Raw genomic sequence first — 15,415 nt, 5'->3', positions numbered from 1 at the left:
GTTTTTGACTTCAAATAAATCATTAGTGACACAGGATGTTTTTTGTCATCTACAGGGGAAATTCACCACATCCAGTGATGTGTGGGCTTTTGGCGTGACCCTTTGGGAGATGCTTACCTTCTGCAAAGAGCAGCCTTACTCGCAGCTGTCAGATGAACAGGTCATTGAAAACACAGGAGAGTTCTTCCGGGATCAAAGGAGACAGGTACTGGTACACTTATCTGCTCCTTTTAGAGAGGTGGGTGAGATCTGATTAAACCGATCCATCCATTTATCCATAAGGGTTCTGTATTGACATATATGGTTCTATGAAGAACCTTTAATATCCATTGAACCTTTTAATTACTTTTAAAAGGTTCTTGATAGAAGAAAAAATGTCATTTTTCAAATGTTTCTCACACTAAGAAAAAAAAAAGTCCTTTTGTGTTCAAAAACTGGGGACGTTTGTGTTGGCGGTGAAATTGGGGGTGGAACCTCCATGAAGTTTGCCAAAAATCAAAAATAGAAAACCTCTATTGTAGCTTTACATTTCAGAAGACCTCATGTATTGCATATTTGTGACCCTGGACCACAAAACCTTTCTTAATTCGCTAGGGTATATTTGTAGCAATAGCCAAAAAATACATTATGAGTCAAAATTATAGATTTTTCTCAAAAATCATTCGGATATTAAGTAAAGATCATGAAGATTTTTTTTTTACAAAATATTGATTTCTGGCAAATTGAATGTAAACAATATGACCCCAACACAAAAGTAATAATACAGTTTGTACAGCCTTTACTAAACACATCAATGTGTGAACCTTTGGATGCTCATTCATGACCCTAAATGAGAAATATTCACATAGTTTCAATAAGAAATAAATAGTTCAACAAGTTTGAAATAGTTTGAAACTGACCCCGACACAGCAGGTGCGGTTTTAAGAACTGTTTACTGAAAGGTTCTTTGGGGAAACCAAAAGAGTTCCATGGCATCGCTGCAAAAACCATCCTTTTGGAATGTTTATTTATATAAGAGTGTACCATATATAACAACATATTCTTATTCTCAGATATACCTGCCTCAGCCACCAATGTGTCCAGACCCTGTCTACAAGCTCATGTTGAGCTGCTGGCACAGAAACACCAAAGAGCGCCCATCCTTCCAGGAGATTCATCACACATTACTGGATTGCAAGCCATAGTGTCCACTTGTGTGCCAATCTTGGCACTCCCAGAGACAGTTCAGTGTGCCCACAGGACTCCAGTCTAATACACACCGCAACATATGTTCCCGTATATAAGTGAGATCAGAGTCTATCATTTTTCTGTAGCAATTTTCACTGTGAGTGTGCAAAGGCAAACTGATATATATAGTACGATTGAATTGCTCCCCCTAAGTGGCTTACGATACCTGGGCACCACTAGGCCAAAGAAAATGTAGCAATGAATTTAGGCACCTTTAACACAGAAGAATTTAATTTTACACACTGTGTTTTTTTTTTTTCAAATAACTCTATAAGTTATAAATATCTATAAGAATATTTCTGATTAGAAAGAGGAAATGCCAAAAAAACAAGGTAGTGGTTACTGATGCGCCTTTTATTATGTCCAATTTAATGTTGTTTTCAGTATTTTGAGGCCGAAGACAGCTTGAATGTAAATAAGAGTCCTTAATTGACATTCAGATTCACCTTTGGTTTTATCTCGATGTCTCTTGACGTTGTGTATAATTTCATCTCATTTATCGAAAATGCTTAAGTATTTTGTTATTTGACATATTTAATTTGGTCTTTGTAATAAACTGCAAAGACAACTTTCAAACAAGTGGATTAACAGAAAGCCAATTTATCTGGTTGTCACAGAATTTTCTAAATCAGAAAAAATTCACTTAAAATTGAAAATGTAAAAAATATATTAGTGTTATCCTGCAACTACCTATATATTGTGTTAATATTTAAGCCTACTGCATTATGCAAGTGTTTGCTTTTCTTTATGTTGTATTGTTTAAAGAATCTTGGTATGGTGGTTATTTAAGTTCATTTCATTTGTGCTCCTTTTTTTTTTTTTTTTTTTTTTTGCTTAAAATAACTTTTGCATCAAGAAGCTTTCAGCATAATGAGCTAAGAAAGCCATAATTCTTTTACAGTAGTCTCTTACAATATTTGCATGAAGTTGGATGAAATCAGATATGTTACATAATGATAATTTAACATTTTCATTGCATTTGTCCTATGTTTTCATCTCATCTCAAATTAGACAGAAAGGGGGTAGTAAGTACATTTATTATCCCCAGCTAATTTTGTTTATCTGTAAAAAAAAAAATATTAAAATAGGCTTATTTTAAAGCTATTTGTTTTTCTTTTAAGTCAGAATACAATATATTCTAGGTGGTGCTGAATTGCTAAAGTGTGGGATAAATACTGGATTTGTATTGAATAGATGCACTATGATGGTTTACAGTAAGTTGTGATGTGTTGGCAAGTGAAAAGTGCTGCAAATGGGATACTCGGAAATCTGTTTTGTAATTAACTGGTGTACTTGTAAATTGTTTTTTTTTCTTTCTTTCTTTTTTTTTTTTTTTTTTGTAAGGTCATTGTATATGACCATATATTTTTTTTTTTATGTGTTCACTTTTCGGGGTTGGTTAAGATATCTGCCAGTCTATAAGAAGTGTTTTTGGTTGTGGGTTTGGTATTTTAGCTGTAAGTATCAATTAATTTGAGTATTCTTGACATGACTGATGAAGTTGCTTTATAGATATGCTTTAATTCTGAAATGGTATATTAAATGTTCTTCCTTCAAAACATGAACATATAAAACAGTAACAGCCCTTTCTGAGGCTTTGATTTTGTTTACAAAAACATTCCACTTTATAACACATCTTTGGAGAGGAAATGGATAATTTTCATATTCTGTACATTGACAATGGCTCATCACAATACATGGAAAAACTGGATTTTTTTTATTCATAGCAAAATTTCTTTAAAGTGATTCTTATCCTTTCTAACCTAATGCTTTGTGCTGTATTTTTAATTAGTCCTAATTTTCCATTATCAGCCTATTGTATAGCTATGTAAGGAAACTGTACATAAAATAATAAATTGATGAATCTTTAAACTTCTTGTCTAGAAATTGTATAACTATAAAAGCACAATTTCATACTTTCACAGTAATAAAACGTGTGTTTGTTATTTGTATAACGTTACGTGAATTGGACATTAAGTACATCTTAGAATGTATCAAGACATTTAACTTGTGTACTCTAATATTAGCTTTTTAAATCGTTCTTTCGTGCATTGGTTTTCTGTCGAATAAATATGAACTGAATCTTAAAACTGACCATTTTCTACTTTTGCATTAATTTGTTTGTTTACTTTGATTTTATTAGAGAAGGGTTACACGCTTGTTTTATTAGCCTTCTCTGACTGTGTCTAAGTCTGGATTGGTCAGAGTAGATGGCACGTCACAGAAAGGAAACAGCTGATTGGCCGATAGAAGTGTGACCATGGCGGCTGTGCAAACTCCATCCTACACAGACACTGGTGAAATACAACGTTAGAACCGGTTGCGAAGGGAAAGTACAGTGTATGAATGTAAAGATAGGATTAAGAAAGTAGTGCTGTTAACCGGTGCAAACAGGTAACGAAACTGTGTATCTAATTGTATACTTAGTTGTTTCACGTCACTGTTATAGCTAGACGTCACTGCTTTAAACGTCATTCTGTTATCACTGTAGTGACAACTTTTAGATTATTTTTCCATAATGTTTCTGTTTTAAAATAACAAAGATACTTCTTAGAAAGATAGAAAATATTCTGCAAATGAGTGCTTGATCAGTAAGTTAGTAGAGAAAACATGCTGCACAATGTCTTTTTTTCTCTGCATGTTAATGCTCACTCCATATAACCCTGTTTGCATGTGTGTGTGTGTTTATGTGCATTCAGTGGTATTGTCCTTGCCCTGTGTGAGCGTCTACTAAGCCAGGATGCCCAGCTGCAGCTCTGTCTGGCCTGCAGGAACATGCAGAGAGCTGAGGCTGCTCGACAGGCTCTTCTAGTGCCTCACCCTCGAGCTCAAGCTACTCTGCTGCACTTAGATGTGGCCAACATGCGCTCTGTGCTCAGGGCTGCTGAGGAGTTCAAGCAGATGTAAGACATCCCAGTTTCTGTTTACCAAAATACACTAATTTTAATGGACTTTATGCCTTTCATACGCATAAAGATGTCAAACTCTAAAAAGCACCATAAAAGTAATCCACATGACTCCACACTATAATCCAAGACTTTGGAAGCCATATCATAGTTTTATGTGAGGAAGAGACTTAAATTAAGTTGATGTTGACAATAAATAAATAAATACTGCACTGCACTGTAGTTCTGAAAATGTATATATATTTTTTCCCTTAAATCTAATTGTACATATTAAAAATTATTACACCACCACAGTTAGTAAGCATGGGCTGCAGAACTTTAACTAATGTAGTATCCATGCCAGAACCTGAAATCTGCAAATCATTTAAGTACTTTTGAATTTTCTTTCATGTATTTATACAGTTAGGAGCAGATAGGAGTCACTAGACACTGTGAACTTGGATTGATGTGACTGGCCCATTTAAAGCCCCAGATCTGTTTAAAGTATAATGCTAAATAAACTTTATATGTAATATAATCTTGAATGAACATTAAAAAGTTATTTAACTTACACAGATACAACAGATTAGTACCATCTGTATCTCAATGCTGGAATCATGCCTAATCCCAGAGTAGATCACAAAGCCTCTTATAAAGGCCTGTTTTCTAGGTATAGTATTTCTTTCTATATACACTTAGTAGTTTAAAAGTTTTTAAATGTTTATGAATTTATCCAGCAAAGATGCATTTAATTAACACAAAGTGACAGTGAAGACACATATAATGTTACTGTTTCAACATCATATTCAATAAAGAATCCTAAGAAGAAATGTTTACAGAGTACAACTGTTTTCAAGATTGATGATAATAAGAAATGTTTCTTGTGCACCAATTACTGCTTCGAATGCTACTGATTGTATAGCATAGTATATACCCAGAAAATAAGGTCACACCCATTGGTTTGCAGGAAGTGTTTGACACTAATCTATTTGGTCATTTCCTTCTGGTTCCTTTTTTTTTTTGGTGTTATTTATATACAGTTATTTACATAGCTGTGGTAGAACACAATACAGTTTCTGTACACTATCAACCAAATCATCTTCCTCAAAAAGATCTCCTGGAACATTATTTTACCCATAAATGCCACAGGATTCATTTCACTGTTGCCAGCAACTTGTTCCCTGCCAGCTGCCTCGATCAATAATTCATCTGAAAGGCTGTAGTGCTGAAGTTATTTTGAGTCCTCAAATAGCAGCTCTGTGCTTCTTTGTGAAGGGTTTTCGTTTGCTAATTGAGGAGCTCATTCTTTTGCACTAAGGCATTCGGTCATCAGTGCTGGAAGTCGTTTCATTCGGTCAGTCATGTTATTGTGGTGTATCGATTTTCTGCTGGGCTGGCACCGAGTGAGGAGGAGTGAGGCTTGTATTTCTAGTCAAGTTGTCCTCTGCTTCTCTCTCAAACCACGCACTTAAATATTTTTTATTAATTTGTTTTGTTTTTTTGAGAAGGGGGGGGGGTTATGGGAAAGTAGTACTTTTTGACATTTTAATCAAATTGGCATTAAACGTATAAAAATTGGTAAAGATATTTATAATGCTACTGAAGAATAATGTTGTTCAGAAAGTGTAATATGCTTGATATGCATCAAAGAATCCAGAAAAAACATTATCACATTTTCCAAAATAAATACATAAGTGACACAACTGTAATATATATATCACTTGATTCTTCAGAAATCATTCAGAAAATTTTCTGATATGATGCTCAAGACGCATTAGTTAATAAAGTTAATAAACACATTAGTTAATAAAATGGGATTAGATAAATTTGTGTTAGCAATGCATATTTAATTATTGCAGGTTTGCATCATATTCTGGGTTTGCATTTCACCTGCGTTTTAATTAATTTTGATGAATGGTAAATCTTTTTTTTTTTTTTTTTTTTTGTGAAGATGAATTAATACACATTCACATTTAGTCTAGAGCTACAGTAACATCATGTTCACAAAGCGCACACAACGCCTCTGAACTTCCGATTTCTCCCAGTATGGGGACAGGAGACTTGTCAGTCAATAAATGGGAAAACAAAGTAACTGGCATTACTTTTTTTGAAAAAGTAAGTAGTAGTTACTCTAGTTTTTTAAAAAAGTAACTCAGAATTTTCTTGTAAATTAAAAAGTAATGCGTTACTTTACTAGTTACTTGAAAAAAGTAATCTTATTACGTAACTCGAGTTATTTGTAATGCGTTACCCCCAATAGTGACCACCACTACCACAAATGTTCATAGCATCATCAAATTTAACCATGAATAATTATTACAGTGTATTGTATCACTTTATAGAACTACTGAATTGTCAATAGTGAAATGGCAAATGTTTTATAGTACAAATAAATGGAAAAAATAAGTCAAGATGTGAAACTGCTTTGATTCGAATAGCTTTTGAAGCTTAGTATTGCATGTCATTTGGAGAAATAACTCAGTTCATTCACAGTTGTCTGGGCCTCATTGATTTCTCCTAGTCTCGGTTTTCATCTATTGTTTTTTATTACACAGTTTTGGCTGTTCATGCAGAAACCTGAGTCACTGGACCCCAATGCCAAATACCACAGTTTGACCTCTGGGCTTGGAAACAATTACACTCAGCCACACAAGGTCAGAACTGACAATCAGGTCCCCTCACTAATCGATTTTTCATGCCTGTTTTGGTCTATTTGAAATCCAATTTTATATTGCAAAATATAGTCTGTAGGGGTTTATATATACTTTGTGATTCGGTTAGTTCTGCAAGGGAATGCATGGACTTTCATTTTTCTCAGCTGTTGAACTTGTTTATAATATTCAAAACGGATACTGTCCATCGTTTAACCGCTTTTTGTGTGTTTACAGATGGATATCAATGAAAATATGTCAGAGGCCCTCTATGTGAAGTTATTAGAACTTGAGGAAACAGTGCGGAAGAAACTGAGAGATGAGGATCTAGATATCAAAACAAAAAACTAAATATGGACACCAAACCTCATGCATTCTATTGCCTTATAACACATTTCCATCTTGAAATCTTATCTATGTAATAGATGAACACCTCATGAAGATCTTCAGAAACATGTTATATGAAATATTTTTGATAATAGGCTGTGAACCACATCATGTTCTTCACATATGATTTTAGCTTGTATTTACAAAAAGTACTTGTATGCAATAGACCCTTTTCACAAAGGTGTGACTGTGATGTATTTACATGTATAACACTACATTTGTATTATATTACCTTTGCATCAAATTAAAGAAAAATAGTTAATGCTAATGAGAGGGTTTTACTAATTCAGTCTCTATGGGAGTGACATAAATTTGGCATCGTTCTCTCTTATGACTGCCATTATCAGTCTATCTCCTTAAAAAAAAAAAAAAATCTAATTCACTTCTATAGAAGTTTACCCAACTATGTTATCTTCTGCTGCTAAAAAATACAGAAACGTGAAAGAGGTCCACTGGACCTATGACCCTGGCTTTGCTATCACCATGCTCTACTGTTTGAGCTATTTATAATTATTGTGCAATTTATATTGGTTTTGCTGTGGTGCATTCCAAGGTTAATGGTTTTACCAAATAATTAAAAGTCAGCAAATCTTTCAGTCTTTTACAAATCTCTTCCTACAAAAAAAATGTAAATACTCATTCAGTTGATACACTGTCAGTACATATGTGACAGACAGGCCTAGGTGTGCAACTGAGACATTTTTTCTGTGTTAGCTCTCAAAGGACAAATATAATGCAAAAAAGTAATACGAAGTGCCGTCGTAACAATTTATTTAACTATACAACATTAATATACATATCACAAAAAAACTATTATAATTTTCTGGATGGGAGCTTGCAATGAAGGGAGATTGCAGATATTGATGTGTCGCTATGGAGACGAAGATCATAAAGATGCACTTCCCTGTGGAATAAAAAAAAAATAAGAAAAAAAACTTTTAATGGTGAAACCAACTTGACTTTGAATGTTTTGCAAATAAGTTTCTCGATTTCAAGTCACAGTTAATACGACGACAGACTAGTCTTACCTTTGTCTTGAGGCTGTGTCCTGTACGCAGAGAGATGCTCGGGTAAATTACTATGAATGAAGATGGAGCACATTTTGTGATGTTTTATTTATGTTTAACAATATTAGTCCACAATATAGGATGAAGCGATGTAACTCTGTGCCGGTTGATCCAGACACTCGGCTCTGGTTAAATGTGAGTGTGCCGGCTGAGTTGTTTCCACATCTTCAGGATCCGCAAAGATTTGTTGCAGACGGACTTGTGAAAAACTGTTCGTGTCGCACTCTGTTTCCTCAGCATAGCCACTAAGCTTAGGGTTGCAGAATGCCCAAACCATGCCACAAAAGTACACAAAAAACGCTGACATCACCAAAATCATGAGCGCATAAGACTCAATCATCGCTTCCGTCACCACATTCGGCATCCTCGCGCGCGGAACAACGCTTTAGCTACATATGTCAATGAATCACAGTCGTCTTCAGCCCTCAGTACCTGTTCTCTTGTGCATCATTGCTGCTGCCTTCATTATGACAGTTCAAGTAACGCACTTCCGCTAATTTCCAGAGGAAATTAGTATTTAAATATTGTACCCTGATTTTAACGGGATATGGCACATTTGGCTCTTTAGAGAAAATAAACTGTTATAGAAAAAACTATTTTCAAACTAGCCTAGTTTAGGTTATAATTTGACTGCTAACAATAATATAGGCATACTTCACCGTCATAAAATAGGCTATGAACATTAACGGTCTCAGTTCTCACAAATATTGTGGTGGGAATTGTGGTTATTGGACATGTTTGGTGTATTTTATCAATTGACTTCTTGGTTTAGCTTGCTATAAGGATAATAAGTAAATCAAATAACTTTATGAGTATCTTGCATGACACGCGATTAATTAGTGACAAATTGTTCATTGGTTTTTGTGTTCTATTATTTCTGTCAAACGGAAGCAAAAGTTAATTTGGAAGCTTGTTTGGTGCGCACCAAGGTTTGTTAAAAATCAACAGCTCATCGCACCAATGTTTTAATCGTAGGGTACCAAACCTAAGTGTGAACACACCCTTACACAACCCATCCAAACCTGTGTGACTTCTGTGTAAAAGAAAAACCCTAAGAACAATTCCCTCATACAATGAAAGTCAGTCGTAGCCAAAACTGTTTAACAGGTTTGTAAAGGTGAGTAAACATGGGCATGACAGATGACAGATGGGGCTATTTTAAGATTAACAGTGTGGGTCTGGGAATAGGGTAAAACAATAAAAATGAATAGGCTACAAATCATTTGAAAGTATTAAATAAAACATATAATTACATTGTCCACCTGGTAGACAAATCCTATAACAATAACATCTATTTAAGCCTACCCTAATTCAGTCATAGCTATAGATATAGAAAATAACTTACAGAGAATTTAGGTTTCACATCTAATAATTAACTTGAGATGACACATTTTCAACACAAAGATTGCTGAATGATTGCTTTGATGAGGTTACTCCAGTATCCAAAGCTATTTCCAGCTGTTTAGAAGACCTGACTTAGTGTCCCTCGGAGGGCCACAATCGGTATTAGGGGTAAAACAATTTTTTTAAACTTAGTAAAATAATTAAATAATAATAAAGCTTTTTAATCTTCTATTTTAAGTTTTAAAAAATGACAGCTAGGCCTATCTATAACTTTTTGCACTTGAAAAATTCTGTTTAGGTTTATAGATCTTTATATAATGTTCTACAATGTAGATAATTTTAATACAATGACAAGCCAATTCAGCAAATAACAGTCTCTCTCTCTCTCTCTCGCTCTCTCGAGTATGTTGTGCGACTACATGTCCCACACGACTTTGCGGTCAGAGTCCCGGATGTCTTTTACGCCGGAAGAGAAGCGAGAGTCTTTTCCAGCCATCTTGTGGCATCTAACAGCGAAGTGCTCGCTCAGGCCCCGTAGAATCGGAGGAGAATCCTGCTGAAAGGGGGCCATCATGCCCGGACAACTGCAAGAAGGTTTCTGCTGTGTCGTAACCAATCGGTTCGACCAGCTATTTGATGATGAAGACGATCCGTTTGAGGTTTTGAAGCAGGCAGAAAAGAAGAAGATGGACGCGACCGCTCCTGGTGCTGCCAAGACCGCCGCGCAGGCTACAAAGCAGCCCAAGAAGGAGTCACAGAAAGAAAAGAAATCCCAAGTTTCCGAGAAGGAAGAGACACAAGCTCCCGTTCCCCTTAAGAAAGATGGTAAATATCGCTTGCGTTAAACTCGTCATTTGGTCACACTTTCTTAAGTGAGCAGTCTGCAAAAGACTACTAAAGCCCATGAGGTCACGCACATCACTGTTGTTGATGAACTGCCTGACATCTGAAAAACTTTCAGTGCTTTCAGCAAAAGTGCTTTTCGCGCCATACATCGTTTCTATGTGACGCACGCAGTTGAACCTGTTGCTATCATTATTTTCTGGGTTCTTCATGAACTGCAGGCCTATTGATAACCATCGGCTTGTTTGTTAAATGACTGGTATATTTGTGCATTTAACTCTACAGCTAGTAAAATTATCCCATTCAATAATAAAAGGAACGTCTTATTGATAGTCCCCGAATGTACAGTCCGTTATCTCATGTTTTTTTTTTAAACAACGCTCGAGCAGCAGTGCAGTTCCAACCTCGTGTTTGAGGCAAGAGTCGGTCCTCAGATGTGACACTCCCATTGAAAAGCCTCCAATTGTTATTTGCTTGACGTCGGCTTTTAACTTCTTTGGGTGCTTTAAATTTGCGACAGCCGGGACAGTGTAGGAGGTAGGGTTGTCAGGTTTTTTTTTTTTTTTATCGGGTGTCAGTGTCCCTGACTGATCTGGATGAGAGGAGGCAGCGGGCTCGTGAACAGGTGCGCGTGCGCGGGCGGGACGACGGGCGCGTGATCAGCTGTTGTGCCATGCGAGCGTCTATTTCGGTACGTGGTGGGTGGGATCAGTGAAGAGGCGCAAAACATTATTAACGAGACCCACAACGTAAGTTTATTGATTTACTAATGTGGAAAGTAATAAAAGCACAGTGGACAGTGCAAGAAAATAACAAAAACAAACATTTTAAGCAAATAAGTTAAACTAAAGAAGTAATGGCATAATATTTATTTACATAAAGGATTTTAGACTTTATTTACATAAAGGATTTTAGTAGTGTCCATTTATTTTTTTATATATATATATATATATATATATATATATATATAATATAATATATATATATATATATATATATATATATATAATTGTTGTTAAAGACAATTTTTGTACTTGAGCACATTAAAGGTATTTTTCTTGTCTATGATAGTTGTTGGAATCAGTGTAGTTGAAACACTTGTGTGTCTGTTTTGCAGGCGTGAAGAAGATGGGCCGCCGGCCGGAGCAGCAGGGTCCGACAGGATTCCAGCAGCAGGGAGGTCAGGGGGAGGGTCGTCCACCAGCTGACAGGCGGCCTGACAGGAGGCCTCCACGTGAACGACGCTTTGACAAACCCGCTGATGAAAAACCTGCTGAGGGCGGAGAATTCTCAGTAGACAAGTGAGTCAATTGACATTTGTTTTGCTGGTAATACATAGTTTTATATTGAAAACATTTAATTCCATTTTAATGCTTTATTTTATTTTATCATTTTTATTTCTGATCTTTTAAATTTGGCGTGACATGAAAATTGTCCTGTTTTCCAATTCCATGTTGTACATCTTATTGGGAACAATTCATCTGTGCCTATGTTTCATTTTGAAAATATTATTTTGAACTCAGAATGTTTCGTAAACTCTTAGTTAAAACACCGACTTCTCTTTGGTAATCCACTTAAACCTTTAAAGGAACTTAATGCATTCTTTTTCCTGCATACATTTCTACAGTAAGTAGCAAGATCCAAATGTAGGTAATTTCAGCAGAAATGGCTGACCTCTAACTGCTGTATTATCTCTCCTCTTCAGGTCTGTCAGTGACAGGCCGTTCCGGGGTCGTGGAGGTGTCAGAGGAGGGCGCGGAGGCCGGGGCAGAGGTGTCGGCAGGACTGACGGCTTTGATTCTCGCGGCAAACGCGAATTTGACCGACACAGTGGCAGCGACCGATCGTAAGTCATTTGCATCCACGTGTTGACTCCACCTGTGATGCTGCCCATGTGGCATATCAAGGCTAAGTGTTAATTTTTGTTTCAGCAGCCTGAAAGCAGAGGAAAAACGTGGAGGAAGTGGATCTCATAACTGGGGCACTGTTAAGGATGAGTTGAGGTCAGTGGAGCAGCAGATGAGTTTGATTCAAATACGGGTTCATTGGAGGCCTTTTGGTTCAGTATGTTTTGTAAAATTGGATACATTTCTTTTTACAGTGAGCTTGACCAGTCAAATGTCACTGAAGACACCCCTGAAGGAGAGGAGCACCCACCTAATGACTCAGAGAACAAGTGTGTACACTTCAGCTCTAAATTAGCACTGCCGAGTCAGCACTATTAGCTTATGTTTCCACCTATAATAAAAGGAAACTTATAGGGTGTAACATTGGGCTTGATTCAAGCATGATGGCTCTATTAAAAGCACAATACATTCACAATCTTTAATAGTTATTGAAAGGACAAGTACTATTGATTAATTGGGATTTTTTTAATCCATGCAACTAGATGCAGCACTTTAAGGTCAGTTTTGTTGTTGATGTTTCCACAGGGAGAATGAGGTTGAGGACGCTAAAGAAGAAGGTCCTAAGGAGATGACTCTGGATGAATGGAAAGCCCAACAGAATAAAGAAAGAGCCAAAGTAGAATTCAACATTCGTAAGGCCAACGAGGGAGCCGATTGGAACAAAGGATACGTTCTGCACAAGTCTAAGGCTGATGATGTAAGAAAAATGTCAACATTTGAGCTTTGTGTTTCATAGTGTCAATTTTTTTTTTCATGTTAAATGGAAAACTGTGCTGCATCCCTACCATTCCCTAAGACAAGTTACGTTTGTTGTAAGAAGCATGGAAGTGTGCTTGAGGAATCTGATTGCTGTCAATCTCATATGACATCATTACTCTAAAAGCACAACACCAGTGTTTTTAAAACACGCAAGCCTTTAGCCTGCATTATTAAGAAATCATGTCCTTTTCAACCCAGTTAATAAATGAACAGCTTGAGTTGTTTGGATGTTGAACTAAAATGCAAGTTTAATAGAAAAGCACAGTATTATATCATATATACATATTCACTTTCCCACAGTCCTCTGCTGATGATGCCTCTGGAGATCACCAATCCCGCAAGCCTGCGAATGACATTACATCCCAGCTGGAGATTAATTTTGGTGACCTGGGTCGCCCAGGACGTGGTCGTGGAGGTCCTCGAGGTGGCAGGGGAGGCCGTGGGGCCCCTGCTACCAGGCCACCTCGCGAACGCAGGCCAGACAAGGTACAGTTTCTTTGTGTATTTGATCTGCAGGTATGCATATGTATTTGTACGACTGTGGAAGAGTTTGCCCATCTGTCCAAATATTGGATGTTCTCATCACAACCTTATTTATAGAGTTACGCACACCTGATTCGATCATGATTTCTAATCGGTTGGTAACATTTGGCTGACACCATATTGGGGCCAGTATTCAACAAGGACAACATTCAGTTGATCAAAAGTGTAAAAAAAAGAAAAAAAAAGAAAAGATATTTCAAATCAAAGCTGTTCTTCTGAAATCTCTAGTCATAAAAATTCTGAAAAACACATCAGTTTACACAGATATTAAGCAGCACAGCTGTTCAAATAAATGCAGCCTTTGTGAGCAAATCAAGACCTCATTCAAAAACAGAAATCTTACCATGATGTCCATGGCTGCTTGGGGAAAAAAACATGAAGTATATGTAAAGTAGTATTGCTAGATAATCTCAAAGATGAACCAAAACCAAAAACAATTTGACTCAAATGGGCTGCTTTTCTTGTATCTGCATCTTTTAGGCCGGTGGAGTGTCTGTCCCTAATGTGGACGACCCAGAGGCTTTCCCAGCCCTGGCTTAAGCTGCCCAGACAGCGCTCCGCTCACCCAGGAGGATAACTCCTCAACGGGTTCCTGTCTACGAGGCTTGCATGCAAACGGATCCTTCAGCAGATGAAATGATGGAAGACCGTCATCATGCCATTCACCCCTGAGGACTGATTTTACTTGTTTTAGAAAAAAAAAAGATGGAAAAATAAAAAACCAAAAAAAACTAAGGACGGACTTCTTGCTATTCTGAAGCAAATTATTGGTTGAGGTTTTGTATTTAGAAATAAGGTAGCAGGGATGTTTTCATACAGCGTTTTTGTTTTTTTCTCTCTCTTATGCATTGTTCATGGATACTTTTTGTACTGTTGCTTGAATATATGCGTTTCCAAAAATAGGTGTGAAAAGCACACCAGTTTATCTTAAGGTGTCCCGTAGCTAGATTGCTTTTTACACACAAATGCCTCAAAACAAGGCAGCCACTTCAGGAATAAGAGCTACAAGTTAATTATTTTAATTTGTAGAGGTTACAGCATCACTAGGGGAAGTTACAGAGCATTTTGGTACTGCTCTTTATTTTATTAAACATCTCGATTCGCTGAACGCCGGCCTTGAAACAATCTGAAATCATTTTGATTAAATATACAATTTATGATTAATAACTTATCCAAGATCCAGTTCAGATGATTGTTGCATTCGCCACAAAGTGTCTTTTATTAAATGACCACTGTCTTTTATACCATTGACTGCGGTAACTCAGGATAGTATCGTTACGCAAAGCTCCAGTGTAAATGCAGGAAGCAAGTTTACACACCCCACTCCTGTTTACTGAGAAATGAGAGCTAGGTTATTAATAAATCCTTTTAGAAATTATTCTATTTTTCCCCCATTGCGTTTACAACAGCTTTACTGCATAACTGATCTGAAAGAAACACCATCCTGTTCAGTGTGGAACAGCTGACTGCTACGATAATGTGTGAATTCGTACCCTGCTATTAGACCTCTGTCAATAATTAAAAGATGATCGATTCATACGGAGTTGTGTGGAATTTAACTTCAAAGATGAATTTGCTTCCAACTTGTTCTTGTCTGATGCTTGTCAGTTACATTTTAAAGTCTCGAGTTCCTAAAAAAAAATCCTAGTCTTGTTATTAACAGAATAGGGTGTCTTATGCTATGGTGCAATATTGGTTGAAATGGTTTCTGAGATGGAGTTTGGCTAGTAAATAACAATGAGGTCCCAGTTGTTAACATTTAAGTTGATGCATTAGCTAAAATGAACAATGAGATTAATTTT

The 15,415-nt window shown here is 36.6% G+C and overlaps 2 protein-coding genes and 2 long non-coding RNA genes across 6 annotated transcripts in view; 3 read left to right on the top strand and 1 right to left on the bottom strand.

The window, feature by feature from the left end:
• The window catches only part of LOC128015675 (discoidin domain-containing receptor 2-like), a 39,753-nt gene extending 36,432 nt beyond the window's left edge, over positions 1 to 3,321 (top strand). For both annotated transcript variants that reach the window (XM_052599721.1, XM_052599720.1), the window contains exons 16-17: positions 56 to 205; positions 1,053 to 3,321. In XM_052599721.1, coding sequence (XP_052455681.1) covers positions 56 to 205; positions 1,053 to 1,184 — 282 coding nt within the window. In that variant the 3' untranslated portion in view covers positions 1,185 to 3,321. The remainder of the gene's footprint in view (positions 1 to 55; positions 206 to 1,052) is intronic.
• A 134-nt stretch (positions 3,322 to 3,455) lies between these two features.
• Positions 3,456 to 7,421, top strand: LOC128015672 (uncharacterized). Its single transcript, XR_008183983.1, has 4 exons — positions 3,456 to 3,621; positions 3,927 to 4,130; positions 6,668 to 6,766; positions 7,001 to 7,421. It is a non-coding gene; the product is annotated as an uncharacterized LOC128015672 (long non-coding RNA).
• Positions 7,422 to 7,894: 473 nt separating this feature from the next.
• LOC128015674 (uncharacterized) lies at positions 7,895 to 9,979 on the bottom strand. The gene is made up of 2 exons (XR_008183985.1): positions 8,179 to 9,979; positions 7,895 to 8,054 (listed from the first exon to the last, which is right to left on the bottom strand). It is a non-coding gene; the product is annotated as an uncharacterized LOC128015674 (long non-coding RNA).
• Positions 9,960 to 15,152, top strand: LOC128015671 (plasminogen activator inhibitor 1 RNA-binding protein-like). 2 transcript variants are annotated; one of them, XM_052599718.1, is made up of 8 exons: positions 9,960 to 10,386; positions 11,522 to 11,705; positions 12,110 to 12,250; positions 12,336 to 12,407; positions 12,506 to 12,580; positions 12,837 to 13,008; positions 13,371 to 13,556; positions 14,094 to 15,152. In XM_052599718.1, exons 1-8 carry the CDS (start codon positions 10,134 to 10,136, stop codon positions 14,151 to 14,153), a joined length of 1,143 nt encoding a protein of 380 aa, XP_052455678.1. In that variant the 5' UTR covers positions 9,960 to 10,133; the 3' UTR covers positions 14,154 to 15,152. The 2 variants fall into 2 exon arrangements, with proteins under 2 accessions (XP_052455678.1, XP_052455679.1); XM_052599719.1 differs by having other exon boundaries at positions 10,014 to 10,386; positions 12,339 to 12,407.
• Positions 15,153 to 15,415: the final 263 nt, after the last annotated feature.

Source organism: Carassius gibelio, chromosome A6 (genome assembly GCF_023724105.1).
Source record: "Carassius gibelio isolate Cgi1373 ecotype wild population from Czech Republic chromosome A6, carGib1.2-hapl.c, whole genome shotgun sequence".
NCBI lineage: Eukaryota > Metazoa > Chordata > Actinopteri > Cypriniformes > Cyprinidae > Carassius > Carassius gibelio.
The sequence above is the reverse complement of the archived record's forward strand: the minus strand, read 5'-3'. Positions and strand labels throughout refer to the sequence as shown.

Excerpts from the sequence above, each read along its gene's own strand:
- LOC128015671 (XM_052599718.1), top strand. The coding sequence starts at position 10,134 with ATGCCCGGACAACTGCAAGAAGGTTTCTGCTGTGTCGTAACCAATCGG. Across the intron at positions 12,408-12,505 it reads ACTGTTAAGGATGAGTTGAG|TGAGCTTGACCAGTCAAATG; the intron begins GTCAGTGGAGCA and ends TTCTTTTTACAG. Across the intron at positions 12,581-12,836 it reads CCTAATGACTCAGAGAACAA|GGAGAATGAGGTTGAGGACG; the intron begins GTGTGTACACTT and ends ATGTTTCCACAG.